The 19,812-nt window shown below is 58.0% G+C and overlaps 3 protein-coding genes across 8 annotated transcripts; all 3 read left to right on the forward strand.

Annotated features, from left to right (window-relative positions):
• The first annotated feature begins 438 nt into the window (after positions 1-438).
• DPH2 (diphthamide biosynthesis 2) lies at positions 439-3,680 on the forward strand. 3 transcript variants are annotated; one of them, XM_079933025.1, is made up of 6 exons: positions 439-768; positions 942-1,054; positions 1,316-1,539; positions 1,738-2,421; positions 2,515-2,691; positions 2,773-3,680. In XM_079933025.1, exons 1-6 carry the CDS (start codon positions 622-624, stop codon positions 2,895-2,897), a joined length of 1,470 nt encoding a protein of 489 aa, XP_079789151.1. In that variant the 5' UTR covers positions 439-621; the 3' UTR covers positions 2,898-3,680. The 3 variants fall into 3 exon arrangements, with proteins under 3 accessions (XP_079789151.1, XP_079789150.1, XP_079789152.1); XM_079933024.1 differs by having other exon boundaries at positions 2,515-3,680; XM_079933026.1 differs by lacking the exon at positions 1,316-1,539 and having other exon boundaries at positions 594-768.
• Positions 3,681-5,275: 1,595 nt separating this feature from the next.
• Positions 5,276-8,541, forward strand: ATP6V0B (ATPase H+ transporting V0 subunit b). Its single transcript, XM_079922664.1, has 8 exons — positions 5,276-5,478; positions 6,169-6,217; positions 6,438-6,521; positions 6,649-6,726; positions 6,940-7,009; positions 7,129-7,180; positions 7,401-7,591; positions 8,258-8,541. The coding sequence occupies exons 1-8, from the start codon at positions 5,412-5,414 to the stop codon at positions 8,282-8,284; spliced, it is 618 nt and encodes a 205-aa protein (XP_079778790.1). The 5' UTR covers positions 5,276-5,411; the 3' UTR covers positions 8,285-8,541.
• Positions 8,542-9,384: 843 nt separating this feature from the next.
• Positions 9,385-19,657, forward strand: B4GALT2 (beta-1,4-galactosyltransferase 2). Of its 4 annotated transcripts, XR_013829067.1 has the most exons (8): positions 9,385-9,735; positions 11,344-11,699; positions 11,903-12,138; positions 15,451-15,641; positions 15,784-15,906; positions 16,026-16,130; positions 18,247-18,455; positions 18,714-18,826. XR_013829067.1 is itself a non-coding variant. In XM_079926387.1 (7 exons), the coding sequence occupies exons 2-7, from the start codon at positions 11,396-11,398 to the stop codon at positions 18,862-18,864; spliced, it is 1,110 nt and encodes a 369-aa protein (XP_079782513.1). In that variant the 5' UTR covers positions 9,385-9,735; positions 11,344-11,395; the 3' UTR covers positions 18,865-19,657. The 4 variants fall into 4 exon arrangements, 3 of the variants coding, with proteins under 3 accessions (XP_079782513.1, XP_079782515.1, XP_079782514.1); XM_079926387.1 differs by lacking the exon at positions 18,247-18,455 and having other exon boundaries at positions 18,714-19,657; XM_079926389.1 differs by lacking the exon at positions 18,247-18,455 and having other exon boundaries at positions 9,482-9,841; positions 18,714-19,657.
• The last annotated feature ends 155 nt before the right edge of the window (positions 19,658-19,812 follow it).

The following is a 19,812-nucleotide window of genomic DNA, read 5'->3' on the forward strand; positions in this document are numbered from 1 at the left end:
CATTAGTAAGGGGCAGAGCGCAATATTGAAACCCAGGCAGTTTGGTACCTAATTTAAAAATTACGCAATGCCTAATTATCTATCACCTCCCAGCTGAGAGTGCAGGGGAAGTGCTTAACAGTGTAGGCGGATAGGAACTGCTCAAACTGGAGTAGTTATTTTCAGGGAGTCGGTGTCTCTGAGGGCGCTTGGCGGCTGAACCGGAAGACCAGCGCCTGGAGAGGTGGGCCAGGAGAACTGCAACACCCACAAGGCTCCGCGCCTCCTCTGAGCCACTTCCGATTGGCTTCGGGCTGGGAGGCCGACTATTGGTTCTGTGTGGGCTGGAGGGCGGGAGCCGTGCTGATTTTTAGATGGGTGAAGTTGCCATCAGCCCCGCCTCAAGCACCCGGAAGTAATCTCCCTGGGAGGCCCACGTGTAGCGGAGAAACGGGAGTTCGGATGGGTCGGGTCCTGGCCCAACGGCTGCGGGCTGACTGACTCCCCCCCGACACCACTCCCTCCGCCCCACTCCCTCCCCCCACCCCCTCCCCCGCCCGCCCACCAAGCGACACTATGAGGGCCGTTTTTGAGAAGGCGGGGCCTGAAGCTAATTGAGGGAGGTCCCCGCTGCCTCCCGCTATGGAGTCTACATTCAGCAGCCCCGCGGAGGCGGCGCTGCAGCTAGAGGCGGGCGCTGCCGGGCTGCGCACTCCTCTTGGGGACCTGGACCGAGTGTATGAGCTGGAGCGAGTCGTTGGATTTGTCCGTGACCTGGGGTGTCAACGGGTGAGGAGCGGATGGGTGGCCCAGAGGATCGGGATCTTGGGTGATTTTGTGAGGATGGGAATGAGGGAAGATGCTTCTCTGGGAGGAGGGACTTTGAAGGTTAGGTAGGGACTCCCGGAAGGTTTCCCTTGAAGAGGAGAGGCTGTTCCTGACTCCATGGTTTATGCTTACAGGTGGCCTTGCAGTTCCCTGATCAGCTATTGGGAGATGCTGGGGCCGTGGCTGCACGACTGGAGGAGGCCACAGGGTCGAAGGTGTTCATTCTGGGAGACACAGCCTATGGCAGGTGTGAACTTGGAGCTTGCCGATAGAGGGTGGGGTAGGTCTAGGGATCCAGGGCTCATGGCATTTCCCCTCTATGACAGTGTCTGACCCCGATGGTTGCGTTTCTCCCTGATGGTGATGTTTCCTCTCCTGATACTAGCTCTTCTCAGTGACGGTGTCTTCTTTTCATAACGTCATATTCTTCATTGACCACATTTTCCATTGATGACGGCAACGCTTTTCTCGATGAGAACCCCTCTCACTAATGGTGTCTCCTCTGCAGCTGCTGTGTGGATGTACTGGGTGCTGAGCAAGCTGGAGCTCAGGCCCTTGTACATTTTGGCCCCGCCTGCTTAAGCCCTCCTGCCCGCCCACTGCCCATTGCCTTCGTCCTTGGTCAGCGATCTGTGGCCTTGGAGCTCTGCGCTAAGGCCTTCGAGGCCCAGAACCCAGACCCCACAGCGCCTGTGGTGCTGCTGAGTGAGCCGGCCTGTGCCCACGCCCTGGGTGAGGGTTTTGCCTTTGCATGCAGGAAGGGTGGGCTGACCAGTTTGTGCCTTAGTTTCTCCATGTCAGTACACTCCCATGGAGTTCTTAATATGGGTTTGACCCCAGCCTCTGCTTTTGGTTCCCATTCAGTCTCCTGGGGATGAGGGGGATCCTGCTTTACCAGACCCCAACCCTGACACCACCTCCTTCTTCCAGAGGCCTTGGCCACCCTTCTGCGCCCACGGTACCTGGACCTGCTTGTCTCCAGCCCAGCTCTTCCCCTGCCAGTGGGCTCCCTCAATCCAGATCCTGAGCCCCTGGAGCGTTTTGGGCGCCGCTTCCCCCTGGCTCCAGGGAGGTGTTTGGAAGAGTATGGTGCCTTCTATGTGGGGGGCTCTGAGGCCATCTCTGACCCTGACCTTGACCCAGACCTGAGCCGACTGCTCTTGGGCTGGGCACCAGGGCGGCCCTTCTCCTCCTGCTGCCCAGACACAGGGCGGACTCAGGATGAAGGTGCCCGGGCTTGGCGGCTAAGAGCACGTAGACACTATCTGGTAGAGAGGGCCAGAGATGCCCGTGTGGTGGGGCTGCTGGCGGGCACGTTGGGTGTGGCCCGACACCGTGAGGCACTGGCACACTTGCGGAACCTGACACAGGCTGCTGGCAAGCGTAGCTACGTGTTGGCCCTGGGGCGACCCACGCCTGCCAAGCTTGCCAACTTCCCTGAGGTGGATGTCTTTGTGCTGTTGGCCTGTCCTCTGGGTGCCCTAGCCACCCAGCCTTCTGGAAGCTTCTTCCGGCCTGTATTGGCACCGTGTGAGCTGGAGGCTGCCTGCAACCCTGCATGGCCACCTCCAGGCCTGGCTCCCCACCTCACACATTACGCGGACTTACTGCCTGGTGAGTGGTGGGGGCACTACCTAGGCTAAAAATGCTTGGGGCATGGAGTTGGGGGGCCAGGATGGATCCGCTTTCTCCCTCCCTCCCTTCCAGGCTCTCCCTTCCACGTGCCCCTCCCTCCACCTGACTCGGAGCTGTGGGACACCCCAGATGTGTCACTCATTACTGGGGACCTCCGACCCCCACCTGCCTGGAAGCCATCAACTGATCCTGGATGCTCAGCCCTAACCCCGAGGCCCCAGCTGGAGCTGGCTGAGAGCAGCCCTGCAGGTGAGTGTGGCAAATCTCCACTCCCATCTGAATTCTTCCCCTATGTTCAGGCCACTCAGCCTCAATCCCCTCCCTCTGCAGCCTCATTCCTTAGTTCCCGGAGCTGGCAGGGACTGCAACCCCGCCTGGGCCAGACGCCGGTGACTGCAGCTGTGACCGGAAGACGAGGGATTGCCATCGCCTACGAGGATGAGGGAAGCAGCTGATACCATGTGGGGCCAGAGCCACAGGTGGACTTGAAGACCTTTAGTGCTCCCTGCACCAACCCCACTCTTCTGCCAGGATCCTTGAAGGAGACTGTCACTGAGGCAGCCCCTCACTGGGGATAGGATTCAGCTCTTCCTGTCCTGTCCTGGCGCTGGCACAAGGCTTAGCACATATTGGCTTGGTAAATATCTGTTGTTTGACTGATGCGGAAACAGCTTTGGGTCTTCCCTGAAGCCTTCTGGGCCATCTGTTCTCCTGGGAACAACAGCACAAGACAGTTGAGGGTCTGCCTTTGTTAAAGGCAGGTGCTAAATGGTTTAGACCATGGCTTCTCAATCTTGGCACTATTGACACTTTGGGCCAGATAATTATTTGTTGTGAGGGGCTGTCCTGGGCATTGTAGGATATTTAGCATCATCTCTGGTTTCTGCCCAGTAGGTTCCGGTAGCACGCCCCTCCCCAGTTGTGATGACCAGAAATGTCTCCAGATGTTGGCAAATGTCCCCTATGGGGGCAAAAGCGTCCCCAGTTGAGAACCACTGGTCTGCACCTATGCTGTCCAATACAGTGGCCACATGTGGCTGTTCAAACATAAATTTGAATTAAGTAAGATTAAAAATTGAGTTTCTCAATCACACTAATCACATTTCAGTGCTCAGATAGCCACATGAGAGGACAGTGCAGCTATAAGACATTTCCGTCATTGCAAAAAGTTCTGTCGGGCAGTGCTGGTCTACACTGACTCCAATTAGTTTCTCAGGGAGATCACAGAAATTTGAATAAACCAGATAATTTTTCTCCTTGTTTCTTTTTATTCATCAAATACCGCAGGTCCTGCACAGGTCCTGTGGGTTGAGATCTGAATTGTATTTGACTGAATTCCTGTCCTCACAGTGTGTCTGGGAAGAGAGGCAGTTAAACAGGCAATTGCCACATGGTGAAGCAATATTCTTTATGAGTAGGGAAGCCCCCAGGGGCAGCTGGAGCCCAGAAGAGGCTTCTCAGAGGGAGTGTTACCTAAGCTGGATCGCTTGGAGGGGGGAAAAAAAAATCAGAAGTGAGGTGAAAAAAACATTTGGGCAAAGGGTACACCATGCTAAAACAGGCGTAAACCAGCATTGTGGGTGCTTCAAGCAAAGTGGAGTTGCTGGACCGTAAAGGTTCAGAGGGGTGAAATGAAATGACTCACCTCTTAATTCCCCACATTTGCCGAGAATCTCGGCATATTGGCGTTGTCCAGCGTGTTGAAGAAGCAGGTGAACAGGGAGATGTGATTTCTGCCCTCAGGGATTGCCCAGTCTGCTAGTAGAGGCAGTTCTGTAAACCGACCATGGTAACTGGGACAAGGTGGGCACCAATCATGTATTCTACAGATATGTATTGAGCACCCACTGTGTGCCAGGCACTGGAGATCCAGCAGTGAGCTCAGGAATCCTTTCATGGTGCTTACATTCTCGTGGTGGGGGCGGTAGACACAGAACACTTAGTATGCAGAATGGTGATAAGGGCTATGGTAAAGCTGGGAAGGAGTGCAAGAGAAGGGGCTGCAGTATTAAACAGGATGGTCAGAGAAGGCCTTTTGAAGGTGAGCAAAGGCTGAAAGAAGTTAGGAATGAACCACGCGGATAATTTGGAGAAGCAGAGGGAACAAGTGCAAGTGCAACGCGTTGAGGGTGTGACCGGTGTGTTCAAGGAACAGCCAGGAGGCCAGTGCAGTCAGAGGAGGGAGTTAGTGGGGAAGTATTAGGAGATGAAGTCGGGTAAGAGGCATGGGGAGGCGCAACAGTAGAGGCCTAGTAGGCCATTTTAAGGACTATGGCTTTTATTCCGAGGGAAATGGGTGCCTCCGAGGTATTTCAAAGAGAGTGACATGATCTTGCTTTCATAATGATCGCCAGGGCGGCGGGGGAGCCCAGAGCGGGCGCACTCCCCTGCCTCTGGTTAGGGAACCCTTCCTGGGGGAATGGTATCCCAAGACCAGTAAGTGTTGGCTGGGCCATGGGGTGAGCACGAAGAAGCGTGCTTCAGGCAAAGGAAACAGCATGAGCTCAGTAAGGGACGGAGCGGACACCCTCGCGGAACTGGGTGGGACGGTCGTGGGGAGGCCTGCGAAATCAGCACTGGCTTGGAGACTAAGCTAGGGCGGCGGCGAGCAGGAAAGTAGGGCTGGTGGCCGGAGCAGGACGGAGTGTCGGGGCGCAGAAGGAGCGAGCTTGGTCGGACGCGAGACTGACCGGCCAGGCAAGGAGTCGAGGTACTGAGTAAGAAGGGCATCCGAGGCCCTCAGGCGTGCGAGACTACAACCACCACAATCCTCTGCGTCGCACTTCCGGCATCACCAAGTTCTAGACCGGCGGCGCCGGGGCGCCAGGCCTGGCGTGTGGTCACGTGGCGCCGGCGCGTCACGTGGGTGAGTCAGGTGACACTGCGGGGCGGACGGCGGACGCCGGGACGAGGTTTGAGCTCCGGCCCCCCACCCCGCCCCCGACCCGAGACCCGCCGTCGTTGCCGCCATGACTGGGCTAGTGCTGCTCTACTCCGGGGTCTTCGTGGCCTTCTGGGCCTGCCTGCTCGTCGTGGGTGAGGCCGGGCCCTGGCGGGCGGGGCCGGCATCGGGCCGAGCTAGCCCGACTGGAGCCCAGCGGGGAAGCGGAGGCTTGGGAATACTGGGCCCCGGCGCGGGGAGGAGACCCGTATCTCCAGCTGCTTGGGGAGGGGCGCGGGCGGGGCTCGCTGGGGACCGCGAGCGCAGCCCTTGTCCGTTTCTGTCACTGCCGCCCCCTTCCCTCGCTCCCTGCTGTCGTCCCTCTCTTGCTCTTGACCGGCCTGCTTGGGTCACGAGCCGGCTGCTCCAGTTCCTCTTTTCCCGGTAGTCTTGCTCTCCCCCAACACGCACAGCGTGTGGGGTAAACAGCGGCTCGGATTGGGCTGGCTGCATCTGGTGGGGCCTGGCCAGAGCTCTTGCTCCCTCCCCTCCTCCAGGGTATTCAGGCCTGCCGGTGGCTCCTCTTGACGGGTCTGGGTCAGGGAGGTGGTGTTACAGAGGGGATATGTTCCTGAAGGAGTGGCAGAAAATGGAGGTCTGAGTAGAGGCATTTGCATAGGCAGCTGTGCTTTTGCGTGGGGCCAGCCAGAGGACTCTCCCTTGACTTAGGTGTAGGCAGACCTTTTGGGAAGGTGGCCCATCAGCTGGGCAGTAACTTCTTGCCTAAGTTGTGGCGCTTCTCTCTAGAGAGCAGCCCCTAACCCCCGTTTTTCTCACTGCTGCAGGAATCTGCTACACCATTTTTGACTTGGGCTTCCGCTTTGATGTGGCATGGTAAGGGAGAGGTTTCCCCTAGGAGCTTCTTGCAGCCTGCCCTCTCTGATCCGATCCCTACCGCACCCCACCCCACCCCCCCAGCTGTCTGGGATGGGGACCTTTGGGAAACATGAAGTGTTTTGTCTCAGCATCGAGGACTGGGGGTGTTGGGGAGGGGGTGGATTTTGTGCCCACTTCTCCACCACGACTGAATTGTCTTCCACCGTCTACACACCAGGTTCCTGACGGAGACTTCCCCCTTCATGTGGTCAAACCTGGGAATTGGCCTAGCTATCTCTCTGTCTGTGGTTGGGGCAGCATGGTAAGTGTTGGGGTCATGGGTCAGGGGAGGGGCTGAATCATAGCAAGTGGTGTCACTGGGTTCTTAGTCATCTTGGGGGCAATGACAGGATTGGGCTCTGCTCATTGGTTTCTTATCCGTCCACCAGGGGCATCTATATCACTGGCTCTTCCATCATTGGGGGAGGGGTGAAGGCCCCCAGGATTAAGACCAAGAACCTGGTCAGGTAAGTGTAGGACCCTTGTAAGGTTGTCAGAGCCAGCTGCATTGGTAGCTGCCTGTGCGTTTGACCTGCCTGACGTGCTGCTCCTGACAAGCCACCTGCTGGGGTCGGATGTCAGTGGGGGAGAGGTGGCTGGAGACTCTTCAGGGAGGAAGGTTGGTTCCTTTCTCAACTCTTTCTCCTCTCCACCCCCTAATCCCCTGCTACCACTACCAGCATCATCTTCTGTGAGGCTGTGGCCATCTATGGCATCATCATGGCGATTGTCATTAGCAACATGGCTGAGGTATGGAGGACTAGGTGGGGTGGGCATCTATTCCAGTGTGTTTATATATTGCTTAGTGATGGTGGAGGAGGGGGAGTGGAGTAGGGGGTGATTTCTGATTATTTCTCTGCTTCCCTCAGCCTTTCAGTGCTACTGACCCCAAGGCCATTGGCCATCGAAACTACCATGCAGGTAGGTGGGTATGTGAAGGCAAAAAGTTGGGGCTTCACAGCTGCTTCCCCCTGCAGTGTGCACCCCAGCTTAGATTCTTCATTTTGATATTCTCTCACCTACGTTGGGCTGCTTTGTAGAGTTGGGGTGGTGGCTGGCCCCATTATTCCATGTTGAATCCCTTGCCCTCATGTCTCCTTGTGTCTGGCTTGGCCTCAGTGTTCCCCTTCCGTCCCTCCAGGTTACTCCATGTTTGGGGCTGGCCTCACGGTGGGCCTGTCTAACCTCTTCTGTGGAGTGTGCGTGGGCATCGTGGGCAGTGGTGCCGCCTTGGCTGATGCACAGAACCCCAGCCTCTTTGTGAAGATTCTCATCGTGGAGATCTTTGGCAGTGCCATCGGCCTCTTTGGGGTCATCGTTGCGATCCTTCAGGTGCTGAATCCCCCTGGGAAGCCTCTATTCTTGTCCCCAACCCAGCCTCACCCTTCTTCTGGAGCCGCAGTGCTTCCGTCTACACCTGTAACCATAAGAATCTCTTAAATAGTTTCCACCACCTAGTTCCCATCTTTTGGTTTTCCCCTTTTGAAGTTCTCCATTTATTTTTGTCTTCAGTGTGGTATCACTGACAACTGTCTTTTTTTGTCTGTTGTGTCTATATACAAAAGATTTAGCTTCTCTTTCTTGTTCTGTTATTTTGTCTCTTCCTCGCTGTCTTTGTAGTCTAGACCAGGTTGGGATGCGTCTGTCTCAGTCCGTCTTGGTGTGTTTGACTGTGATGTCAGTAGGACAGCACATGGGGGGGTGTGTGATTAAGGATCAGCCTGAGTGTCTGAGTGTGACTGTGGGCGCCTGACTGGGTTGACTTGGTGACTGGCAGTGTCCATATGCCACTTCTCTCTGTCTTGTCTGTCCCACAGTTGAACTCTGTAGTTGTCTCTGTGTCCCTGTTCACTGTGTTTGTCACAACATGTCCATCCTGGTCTAATCATCCATCTGTTGTGGTCTGTCCATCCTGCCATGGGTCTGAGCATCTGTCATTTGTCATTGTCTAATCTGTTTCTCTGTCCCTGACTGATTTCTCCTGTACTTCTTTTGCAGACCTCCAGAGTGAAGATGGGTGATTAGATGATCTGCGTGGGCGGGGCCGTGCCCCACTCTTTATTTATTTGTGGTTTTCCCAGGACAGCTGGAGCTGTGCCCCTTAGGCTTTCAGGGGGCTTGGTGTTCAGGGCCCTCCCTGCACTCACTTCTGAGGCACTGCCTGGCTGGATCCGCAGTGTGGGGAGTGGGCTGCTGTTGACTGTGTGCAACTTGGCACCCGTGTCCCACCTCCACCTCCAACCCATCTTCCCAGTGTTTGTGAAATAAACATGGTATTTGTCTGGGTCAGTGCTGCTTCTCTTGCCTTTCTTCGCCACCTCCTTTCACAGAGGAAGGGTAAACAGGCCTGTAGTTCTCAACTTCATGCCAGCTTCTTGCCAACTTTCCGACTCATATACACTGTCTCTGCTGTGGACAACCATGGCTCCTGGGTTGGAAGGAGAGTGTGCTGGGCTGAGGACTCTGTAGCTCTGAACATCTTTATTGAAGGGAAGGGGGGGGTCTAGATATATGGGCCCATGTGTTTGTGTGGGGAAGGGAGGTGTCCTAGTTCCATGCCTTCAGGGCTCTGGTCAGCCCAGCCTCAGTTAGCCACATGCTTACCTGGCTCTACCCTCAGGCATCCATCATCTCTACCCCTGGGGCCTTGGAACGCATTCATTTGCCTCTGCCCGTCCCAGCACTGTACCCGGCCAGTAACTACTTTGATCCCTTGGGGCCATGTCCAGCTCCTCCCACTCCTGTCCAACCTCCTGTTCCCTAGAAGCCCCTGCCACACACTTCTGTCTACGCCTTTCAGTGTCCTGCCCAGTTTTAACTAGCAGGCCCCTCCTCTGGCGGACCCTTAGTCATGCTCCCATCGATGAGCTGACAAATCCCTGATCTCCCTGCACGAGTTGGCCTAACTTCCAGGTGCCCTTCTTTGGCTGAGTTTGCGCTCCAACCCAGACCAGACCCCATTCCTCCGTAATGGGTTTTACCCATCCACACCCTCTCCGGTTCGGACCTCGAATCCATCCCGTTGGATGAGTCTGATTAATTTCTCCCGCCCCTCCCTGGTCCTCCGTCCCCTCGCTCCGTCGCGCTTAGCCGCCGGCAGGGGCGGGCGTCGGAGACGCGCGGCGGGTACGGGCGCGCTGGAGGCGGGGGGCTGCGGGGGCGCGCGCGCGGGCGCGCGGGCCGGGCCTGCCCCTCCGAGGCGCCGTAGCGCGGGAGGGAGGTGGCGGCGCTGTGGTCTCTCGGTCGGCGGGTCCGTGGGTCTGCCTGGCCGCCCGGCCCCGCCCTGCCCCCCGGGGCGGCTCGGCTCCATGGCCCGCGGCGGCGGCGGGAGGCGGTCCGGGGGCCGCTGGGGCCGCTGACCGGGGAGGCGGAAGGCGGCGGGGCCGGGCCATGGGGGACGGAGCCGTTCGCAGCCGCCGGAGCCCGGAATCCAGCCGGAGCCGGAGCGGCGCCCCCTGCTGAGCCCCGAGAGCCGGGTGAGAGGGGGTCGCGCGCGGCCCCCAGTCCGGGGCCCCGAGATTCTAGACCCGGCCCCGCGAGGGGTGCCCCGAGCGCGGCCCCGAGATCCCCGCCCAGGACCCGGTGAGAGTCGCTAGCGGCCGGACCCCGGCCTGGCGTCACCCCACCCTACCCCCATCCCTCGAGTCTCCTCGCCCCTCTCGGGCTCCTCTGCCCGCTCCCAGCCAGCCTCCCTTATTGTCCTCGCTCACCCTGGCCTCGTGGCGTGGGGAGGCGCTCCTCGCTCCCCTTTCCTCGGCCCTTACCCCACATCCTCTCCTCCAAGCCCCCTCTCCGCCAGGCTCCACACCCACCATCTCTTCGCTGTCTCCGGGTCTCGGGGTGCCACGTGTTCAGGCCACTGAGCCTTACAGCCCCGCCCAAACGCACCTCGCAGCCTGGCAGCCTGACCCAGAACCCCTGCTCCGGAGGGAGGGGTGGGAGTATTTGCACGTGGGTCCGGGTGTTGTGAACTGCCCGGGAGCCCGTCTGTGTGACTCTGTAAGTCCAGGAGCAGCGGCTTTGTTTGTGAGTGCGTGACTCGTTGTGTTGCTGTTACTGTCACCCAGGCGTGTCTGTGACTCTATATGTAGTTCTGTGTGTCTCTGAGTGCAGGTGACTGTAGCTGGGACTGCGGGTGTCTGTGTGGTTGTGTGATGCTGTGTATCTGAGTGAGACTCACCCTGCTCTCTGAAGCACTGCCAGGAGTGCCCCCCAGAAGTGTTGCTGCTGTGTCGGACCCACAGTTAGAGCCATGGCCCAGGCAAGACCCTCTCCTAACATGCTGTCTCCAGGGCCCAAGCGTTCCCCTTTCTGGGCATCAGAACCAGCAGTGCTGGGCAGGCCCCAGAGAGTTCATCCCAATCCTTGAGGTCTTATGGGAGGTGTGTCTGATGCCCCACTCTGTATTTTGACCTCTTGCTCCAGAGGGAAGGGATCCCATAAACATCTTGTTCAGATTTGGGCCACCTGGATGCTGAGGGCCACTTCGCAGCCTGGTCCCAGATGGCCTGGCTTGCTTGCCACTGCAACATGTCCAACCAAACCACTGTCCCCCATGTTCCCCAGAGGACTAAATGAAGTCTTGAGTACAAAGTGCTCTTGCATGGTAAGTACTCAGTAAGTGGTCTCTCTCCCCCAGACCAGGAGTCCTGGGTTGAGGATGCTGGCCTGTGGGGCGTTTGTTCTCTGGGGCACAGAGAACACATGTGGGTCTATACGTAAACGTGTTTCCTTGTTCAGGTATGAGCCAGCGTGAACTAGAGGTCACATGTCCACGTGCTTGGGAATCCATAGGGTGTGTGTGAAGTCGGGCAATAAGGGCACGTACCTGAGTGTGAGGGTGGGTGAGGCTGTGCTTATGAGTGTCAATGAGGATGAGGAAGGAAGGCATTGTTTGGAGATGTGGGAGTAGTGAGTTGCCCGGGACTGTGTGTATTTGCAGGTAGAATGTAAGTCGAAGGGTGTGAGCAGGTAAGCGTGAGGATGCGGGTCTAAGAATGTGAGCGGTGCGCAGGAGGTGGGTGGGTGGCCTAGCCCCTCCGGCTCTGACCTCCTGGGTCTGTTTCTCTCCTACCCCTGCTCAGGCCAGCAGCCGGATGCCCGGGCCCATTGGGCGGGCCGGTGGCCGCCTGCGGGATGAGCAGACTGCTCGGGGGGACGCTGGAGCGCGTCTGCAAGGCCGTGCTCTTACTCTGCCTGCTACACTTTCTCGTGGCCGTCATCCTCTACTTTGACGTCTACGCCCAGCACTTGGCCTTCTTCAGCCGCTTCAGTGCACGAGGCCCCGCCCGTGCCCTCCACCCAGCTGCCAGCAGCAGCACCAACTGCTCTCGGCCCAACGCCACTGCCCCCAGCTCCGGGCTCCCCGAGGCTCCCAGCGCCCGGCCAGGCCCCACGGCTCCTGTCCTGCCACCCTGTCCTGACTCGCCGCCTGGCCTTGGTGAGCCTACAGGGTGGGGCTTGCCTCTAGGGATGGGCAGGGGACTGGGAGAGTGGAGTCTTGACCCACGGGAGTGCCAAGGGTCTGGGTGTGTTGTCAGAGGGCTGTTCCTGGGGTTCCCTTGCCCACCCCAGGCGGAGGGAGAGGGCTGATGTTCCTGGGTTCTGATGAAGGCCTGATTCCTGCCACCGTCCTGCCTGCAGTGGGCCGACTGCTGATTGAGTTCACCTCACCCATGCCCCTGGAGCGGGTGCAGAGGGAAAACCCAGGCGTGCTCCTGGGCGGCCGCTATACACCGCCCGACTGCACGCCAGCCCAGACGGTGGCGGTCATCATCCCCTTCCGACACCGGGAGCACCACCTACGCTACTGGCTCCACTATCTGCACCCCATCCTCAGGCGACAGCGGCTGCGCTATGGCATCTATGTCATCAACCAGGTGTGTTGCCTGCGGCCCCCAGGCTGGCCACCAGCCACCAGGGAACCTATGAGCACCTGTGGGTGAAGGGCCCACATGCCTGCTGGTGGAGCCACAGGGTTGGGGGCATTCGTGGCTGCTTGTCTGCCGGTGGTGGTGCGGACATGTGTACGTACACGTGGGGGCACGTGTATGTCATTGCGTGTGTAGGCAGGTTTGTATGTGCGTTGAGGGGAGTGCACATGTGTTAAAGGTGGTGTGCACACTGCCAGGTGTGTGCGTGGCCTCGATAGGGGGTGAGCGCCATTGTCTACCCGTGATAGGCCCCATCCATGGGGGTGGCGGCTTAGGGTGTGCTGGTTATGAGATATGGAGGGCCCCGAGCAGAGGGAGAGTTAGACCTGAAAGAGGGATCAAGTCTGCCTTAGGGCCAAGTGCTGAGCACAGCTGAGATCCAGGAATTCAGCTCAGGCTCTGAGCCCTGCCACGGGCCTGGCTGGGGCTGGCTGCCGGAACCTGGAGAGGATCTGATAGAGGCCCTCCTCCCCACAGAGAATTCCCAGACTTGAACTTGGATCCCTTTAGACTCCAGGACAGTGGTGTGTGACTGGAGTTGGAGCAGGGGGCAGTGGGACCACCAAAGGGCCTGGTCCAGCCCTGGGGTGGGAAAGCGACGATTGAGATGAGTCTTGAGGGATGATCAGGCATCAGCGGGCGGAGGGACTGGAGGAGGCAAGCATTTTATGTAGAGGGACCTGGAGGCCCCAGGCCCCAACGAGAGAACTGGTCTCATGTGTTCGGGAGCTGTCCACTGAGGGGTGGGGTCCAACATGTAGGGTGGGTAACAGAGATGAGGTTGGAAGAGCTAGTGGAGGCCAAACCCAGAAGGGTCTTAGGAGGCATCTTAAACAGTTGGATTCTGGCCTGAAAGTGATGGGGCACCATTGTGAGGTTTTAATGTGTGCTTATTAAAAAGATTGCTCTGATTGCTTGTGGACAGTGGGATGGAAGGGGAGCCTGGAGGCAGGCTTCAGGAAGGAGGTGGTGAATGTGCATACGAGTCGGGCAGGAGTCGTGTGGGTGAGGGGAGAGATGTGACACAAGTGGCAGAGAGTAAGGAAAGGGAAATGCCGGGACATCTCGAGGGTTTCTGTCTTGACTGTTGGCAGTGTGGATGCCTGCGCCTCTGAATGAGATGGGAACATAGGATCTAGGCCAGGTCTGGGGGAGAGTGCCACTCTGAATTCTTTTTTGCATGTGATGAATTTAAGTGCCTGGGGGAAGTACAAGAGGAATGTTCAGCAGGCAGTTGGACAAATGAATCGACCTAGGAGTGAGGTCTGAGGTGGAGAGGGATCTGTGAGCCACCAGTACACAGATGATGGTCCCTAAGACCAGCAATGTCAGCCTGCCCAGGGGGCTTGGGAGCTGAGAGGAGAAAGCCAGAACATAAGGGAATGGGTGGAGAAAGAGAGAACACACAGGCCACACGGGTTGGCCAGAAAGGTTTGAGGAGACCCAGGAGAGCTTGGTGTCCCAGGAGCCCAGGAATAAGCGCCAAGAAGGGAGCGTGGGGCTTCCTGGTGGCGCAGTGGTTGAGAGTCCGCCTGCTGATGCAGGGGACACAGGTTTGTGCCCCGGTCCGGGAAGATCCCACATGCCGCGGAGCGGCCGGGCCCGTGAGCCATGGCCGCTGAGCCTGCGCGTCCGGAGCCTGTGCTCCGCAACGGGAGAGGCCGCAACAGTGAGAGGCCCCGCGTACCGCAAAAAAAAAAAAGAAGGGAGCGTGGCAGCTGCATGAGCGCTGCTGGGGGAGTAAGGAAGGATGTAGACCAAGAAGCGTCCAGTGGATTTAGCAACAAGGTGGGCCCAGCGAGAGCCATTTCAGGGGCCTGGTGGGGGCGGAAGCAGATTGCAGTGGGTTGCAGAAGGAATCAGATTTGACAAAATGCAAGTAGCCAATTGGAGACAACTCTCGATCAAAAAAAACCCCCTCTGCTCAGAAGGGAAGGCAAAAGGTAGGGTGGTGGCTAGAGGGAGGGCTTTCTTTGGATGGGAGAGAAATGAGCATGTTTATGAGCCCTGTGGGAGAAACCTAGGGCTCTGGAGTGGTGAGTGAGGTTAGAAAGGAGTTCCAATGAGCCAGGAGAAAATGGACAGTTGCTCCAAGGGCTGGTGGGAAGGTGCAGGGCAAGGAGAAAAGAGAGCAGGTGGGGCTGGGCCGTTCAGGGTCCAGGGGAGCAGCTCCCACCCCCTCGGGCCCAGGCTGGCTGGTGAAGAGGAGGGGCTACTCCTCCTCTCCTTCCAGAAGGTCCCACTTGGAGACCAGGAGCCTTTCTGGCTCCAGCCTGGAGATCATGGGTTGGATCAGGGGGCTCAGGGGCCAGCCAGCTCCTTCCATGGAACCCTCCTTGCTCTGGCCAGAATTTGGAACTTGGGGCTACATGGCCAGGAGGCTGGCCTCAAGGAGACCTCGTCCTGCAGCCCATTTCTCGGGGGATCCGAGGCTCACTGTGCTTATCATTTTGTTGGGGAGACAAGTGAGTTGAGCCTGGTCCCGTCCTGGTCCCAGAGGCTGCCCAGGGAGTTGGATGAGGATCTCCGTGAGCCAGAGGGGACAGGTGGCTGAGGCTCATGGCTCAGTCCTCGTGGTCCCTGCATCTTAGATGCTGGTCATTTGGGGGCATGTTTTGTTCATCTCACTCTGTGACGTGCTCAGTAGGGAAACTGTGTTCAGGGCCAGTCATCTCTAGGATCTGCACCAGCAGAGAGAAGACGCCTGGCACCAAGGACAGGGCCACGTGGCATGTTTGAAGGAATGAATGAAAGGAGAGCTCTAAATTGTAACAGTTGGAATGGACCCTGGCATAAGTGAAGCGCACAGGAGGAAATGAGTAATTATACTGGGGCGGGGAGGCTTGGTGACAGAGGCCTTTCCAGACATGAGTTTGATAAGCAGAGAAGGAGAGCATTCCAGGCAGAGGGAACTGCTAACACCGAGGCCTGGAGGCAAGAAAGAGTCTGGCATGTTCTGGGGTCGTGGAGGAATGTAGTACAGCTGGGCCTCGGCATCTGAGGGCAGTGGCATCTGAGGGCAGTGCTATATTCACCAGGCTGATCTGAGGGCAGAGAGCAGGTGGAGTCAATTCCTGAAAGGCCTTGCAAGGCCAGGTCCAGGGTAAAGAGCTGGCCTTGATCCCTACAGTCTGGGGGCCCCAGTGGGGGCAGGTGGGGTAGTACTAGGCCCACAGGGACCGCTCTGGACGGTGGTAAAGTGGCAGGTGTCTCTGAGTCTCAGGCCCAGAGCTGACCTGTCCCCTCCGCCAACCCCAGCATGGTGAGGACACCTTCAACCGGGCCAAGCTGCTCAATGTGGGTTTCCTAGAGGCGCTGAAGGAGGACGCCACCTACAACTGCTTCATCTTCAGTGACGTGGACCTGGTGCCCATGGATGACCGCAACCTGTACCGCTGTGGCGACCAGCCTCGCCACTTCGCCATTGCCATGGACAAGTTCGGCTTTCGGTGAGGGCTCCCTTCTCAGGTGGACCCGGGCCTCCCCACCCCACCCAGGCCATCGCTCCCAGCCCCAGTGGCCCCCTAGCTGCCGGGCCTCCGTCTGGAATCCCCGGGGGCCCCTCACTGATGCCTGCCTTCCGTGCCCTAGGCTGCCCTATGCCGGCTACTTTGGAGGTGTGTCGGGCCTGAATAAATCCCAGTTCCTGAGAATCAATGGCTTCCCCAACGAGTACTGGGGTTGGGGTGGTGAGGATGACGACATCTTCAACCGGTGAGTGGTGACAGGGTGGGGAGTAGACTGGGTGCTTGAGGTGGGGGGTGGGGCGCAGACCGGGCGGGGCTCTTCGCCCTTCCTGGCGCCTGCTCCAGCCCGGCTGTCCCCGTCCCCAGGATCTCCCTGGCTGGGATGAAGATCTCGCGCCCAGACATCCGCATAGGCCGCTACCGCATGATCAAGCACGACCGGGACAAGCATAATGAGCCCAACCCTCAAAGGTGACCCCCAGCGCCCCCGACCCCAACCGCCCCGGCCCCTCCCTCTGTAGAGGTGATGTCCCGGTGCCACTGATCCCCAGAGGTGATCCCAAGGTCCCCGACCCTTGACTTCTAGAGATGACTGCCACCAGCCCGATCCCTGTTCCCCAGTCCCCAGCTCAGCCTCTCCCCATCTGGCTCTCACCCCTGGCCTGATTCCTAGAAGTGACTGAAGTTTAAAGGCAGGGCTCAGATCGTCACTGAGTAGCTCACATTCCTCTCGGTGCCCTCGCAGACCTCACTTGTGCCAGAACAGATAGGACGAGAGATAGCGGGCCCAGGGTACAGCTCCAGGGCCTGCGGACCCGACAGAGGTGGCCCGAGCCATGTGGGGTGGTAGTGGAAATCATTGCTGAGCCCTCTGAGATTGGAGTAGGCGGCTGGTCTCTGAGGAGGAAGCAACATTGGTGTCTGATGCTGGGTGGGAGAAGTGCCTGAGGGCATGTGAAATGTAGGGGCCGGGGGCGAGAGGGTGCAGAGCAGTCAGACCCAGTCCCGGCTGGATGGCCCGTGTGAAGTTCATTGTAGGCAGGGAGGCCTGCAGAGGCAGCACAGGGTGATCAGGGCAAGGTGCTGTCCTGGCAGAAGAGGGAGTGATGGTGGGAGGCTTCCTGGAGGAGGTGATGGTAAACTGGAGTTTGAAAAGAGTTATTCATTCTACAAATATGTGTCACACACCTACCCTAGGCACAGTGCTATATTCACCAGGCTGATGGAGGAGGCCAGTCTGGATAAAAGGAATAATATGTGTAGGAGTCTGGAATGTGAACGTCCATTGTATACGCTGAGAGTCTGAAACTCTTCAGTCTGAAGGCTGGGAGTGACAGGAGAGGAGGTCTCTGCTGATCCCAGGTTGGGAGTTTCACTTTTGTCCCAGAGGCACTGGCGAGTCATGGAAGGGTTTCCAGCGGGGAGGGGGCAGGACCAGATTTGGGTTTGGAAGGATCACCCTTTGAGTTTGAAGAAGGTGAAGGGCTGGCAGAGCTGCCGGGTGGAGCAGGAGGAAGCAGACTAGGCCCAAAGGAGTTGACGGAGCCCCGGGTGCATGTGGTGTGACACTGCCGTGCCCACACGGGACCAGTAGGGATGTTCTGCTCTGAAGCCAGTGCGTCAGAGCGGGGAGGGAGGCGGCAGCACTGATGGAGGGTTGATCTTTGGCAGAAGCGTGACGCACCAGGCGTCCGGGGAGCTGATGAAAAAGCAGTTCAGATAAAAACCATGGTGAGCAGGGAAAGGACGAGAGGCTGGGAGAAGAGGTGCTTCGGGGCATCTGAGAGAGCGCGCTCAGTGTCGGGATGGCTCTGGAGAGCGATCTGAACTGAGCTCAGAAGGACTGGGAGGATCAAAACAGTTGGGATGAGGGTGGGAGGAGCTCTGGAAGCACATGCCAGGGGCCATGGTCCTGTTTCAGGAATAGCGTGTCTAGGTGTCATCCTCAGTTGTGATGTCTGCCTTGGGGAGGAGTGGCATGATAGCAAGATGTTTCTGGCTTAAGGAACTCTGTGAATGCTGGTTTCATCTACCTAGTTGCTTTTGCCTCAGATCTAGGAGTTCTGGATTCTTCTTTCCCTCACCCTACATGTCCGGACCATCAGCCGGTCACATCAGTGCAACCCCCCAAACATATCTGAGCTGGTCCACTTTTCCCTTTACCTCTGCCCTAGTGAGGCCTCCGTCCTCTTGCCCGGCCGGTTTTCTGTCTTCCCTCTTCTAGAGTTCATGTTCCCTGGCCCTCCCTCCCCCAAACTGGGCGAAAAATCCCTCAGTGTCTTCTCACCCACAGAATAAAAATCTGCTTCCTCTGACTTACAGAGGCCTGCCCGTACATGCTCTAACCTCCCAGCTAATCTTACTCTGGTTTTTCCCCTTGGCCCATTAAGCTCGAGCCAGTCAGCTGTGCAAATTCCCATTTCCCGTGTAGGGTCAGCACGTGCTGTTACCTCTGCCTGGAATGCTCTTCCTCTGCTGTCAGCTTGATGGCCCGCACGCACCCCTTCCACGGCAGTCATCCTGGTCTCCCTCTCCTGTCTCCCTTAGCGCGCTGATGTCTTCCTTGTCTGTTACTTGTCTCCCTTAGTGGAATAGACTTGCCACGAGAGGAAGGACCTTGCTGTCCTGTTCATGGCTGTGACCCTGGTGCTTAGAGCGCGCCTAGCACACGGGGACTGCTCAATAAATAGATGGTGAAGGAGTGACTAAAGGCTGAGGAACAGAGAAGATGGCACAGAGATGATGGGTGTGAGGAGTAAAGATGGTGCATACAATACAGGACCCGTTGCATTTGAGGTACCTGTGGGGTGCCCTGTGTCTAGGTCTGAGATGAGAGAAAGATTTGTGAGGGTGTTGTGATTCTGGACTCAAGGGGGTGAGATCTCTATTTTGAGGGTAGTTGCAAGAGCCAAAGGGCTCCAGGCAGGTGGAGGGGGCGACGAAGAGAACCGAGTCACCCCAGGAAGAAGCCAGGATGGTGTGCCCCTTGGCCCCAGTGATCTCTGTTGGGTTTGGTGGTGAGCCCTGATCTGGACCCACTTCCATCCTATCTAGGTTTACCAAGATTCAAAACACGAAGCTGACCATGAAGCGGGACGGCATCGGGTCAGTGCGGTACCAGGTCTTGGAAGTGTCTCGGCAACCACTCTTCACTAATATCACAGTGGACATTGGGCGGCCCCCGTCATGGCCCCCTCGGGGCTGACACCAATGGACAAAGGCTACCAGTGCCAAGGATTGCCTGCCAGAGGACTGACCTACAGCCTGGCTGGTGGCTGCTCTGTGACAGATCCCCCAGGACAGAGACTGTGGGCTCTGTTTTCTGAGGGTCTTCAGTAGGCCCCCCAGCTGCACCTGGAAGTTTCAGAACCTACTTCGGGGAGCTTCTGTCCTGGGCAGGCCCCTCAAGTGTGGCCCTCTATGGGGTCAACCCTTCTTCCTGCTCCTCCCTCCCCAGTTCAGCCCCCCTCACTGTCAGGGTTGGGCCAGCCCCTGCACTGCCTCGCCGAGTGGCCTGGGCCAGGTCACTCCACCTCTCTGTGCCTCAGTTTCCCCCCCTTGAGTCCCCTAGGGCCTGGAAGAGTGGGAGGTATGACTAGGGGGCAATGTCGCTTCCAGGGGGAATTCTCAGACCTGGGGATCCCCCATGCTCCCAGGGGAGGGGAAACCTTTTTCACTCAACATTGTAGGGGGCAAACTCCGGTGCACCCCCTGCTGAGGAGCAGCGCCAGGAGGGGACCAGAGGGGGTGCTGTGTCGCTGCCTGGGATCTTGGGGTTGGGCTTTGCATGGGGGCGGTTGGGGCTCGGATCAGTTGGGTTCCTGCCCCGCCCCCCTCAGAGAGAAGGCAGTAGCCCCAGGGCCGGCTCGTGTTTGTACATTGCACAGAAACTTGTGTGGGTGCTTTAGTAAAAAACGTGAATGGAGGAGCCCCTTTGTCTGTTTGGGGATGGGGATCTGGATCCCTAAACCCAGACCCGGAGTGTGTTATGGGACGGCCAGGGGGAACCAGGACAGCCTATCGGTCTGGCCCAGGCTGTCCTGGTTCCCCACGCCCCTCGAAACGCAGTGGTTCGCTAGACTTCCGCCGGCTGGAAGGAGAAATGTTTACCCTGCCGCTGCCTCCCGGCCAGAAGAGACAAAGAAGTAATAAA

The sequence above is a fragment of the Stenella coeruleoalba genome (assembly GCF_951394435.1).
Source record: "Stenella coeruleoalba genome assembly, chromosome: 1".
Lineage (NCBI taxonomy): Eukaryota > Metazoa > Chordata > Mammalia > Artiodactyla > Delphinidae > Stenella > Stenella coeruleoalba.

Excerpts from the sequence above, each read along its gene's own strand:
- DPH2 (XM_079933024.1), top strand. The coding sequence starts at position 622 with ATGGAGTCTACATTCAGCAGCCCCGCGGAGGCGGCGCTGCAGCTAGAG. Across the intron at positions 1,055-1,315 it reads GGAGACACAGCCTATGGCAG|CTGCTGTGTGGATGTACTGG; the intron begins GTGTGAACTTGG and ends TCTCCTCTGCAG. Across the intron at positions 2,422-2,514 it reads TTACGCGGACTTACTGCCTG|GCTCTCCCTTCCACGTGCCC; the intron begins GTGAGTGGTGGG and ends CCTCCCTTCCAG.
- ATP6V0B (XM_079922664.1), top strand. The coding sequence starts at position 5,412 with ATGACTGGGCTAGTGCTGCTCTACTCCGGGGTCTTCGTGGCCTTCTGG. Across the intron at positions 6,218-6,437 it reads TTCCGCTTTGATGTGGCATG|GTTCCTGACGGAGACTTCCC; the intron begins GTAAGGGAGAGG and ends TCTACACACCAG. Across the intron at positions 7,010-7,128 it reads TCATTAGCAACATGGCTGAG|CCTTTCAGTGCTACTGACCC; the intron begins GTATGGAGGACT and ends TGCTTCCCTCAG.
- B4GALT2 (XM_079926387.1), top strand. The coding sequence starts at position 11,396 with ATGAGCAGACTGCTCGGGGGGACGCTGGAGCGCGTCTGCAAGGCCGTG. Across the intron at positions 15,642-15,783 it reads ATGGACAAGTTCGGCTTTCG|GCTGCCCTATGCCGGCTACT; the intron begins GTGAGGGCTCCC and ends TCCGTGCCCTAG. Across the intron at positions 16,131-18,713 it reads AATGAGCCCAACCCTCAAAG|GTTTACCAAGATTCAAAACA; the intron begins GTGACCCCCAGC and ends CATCCTATCTAG.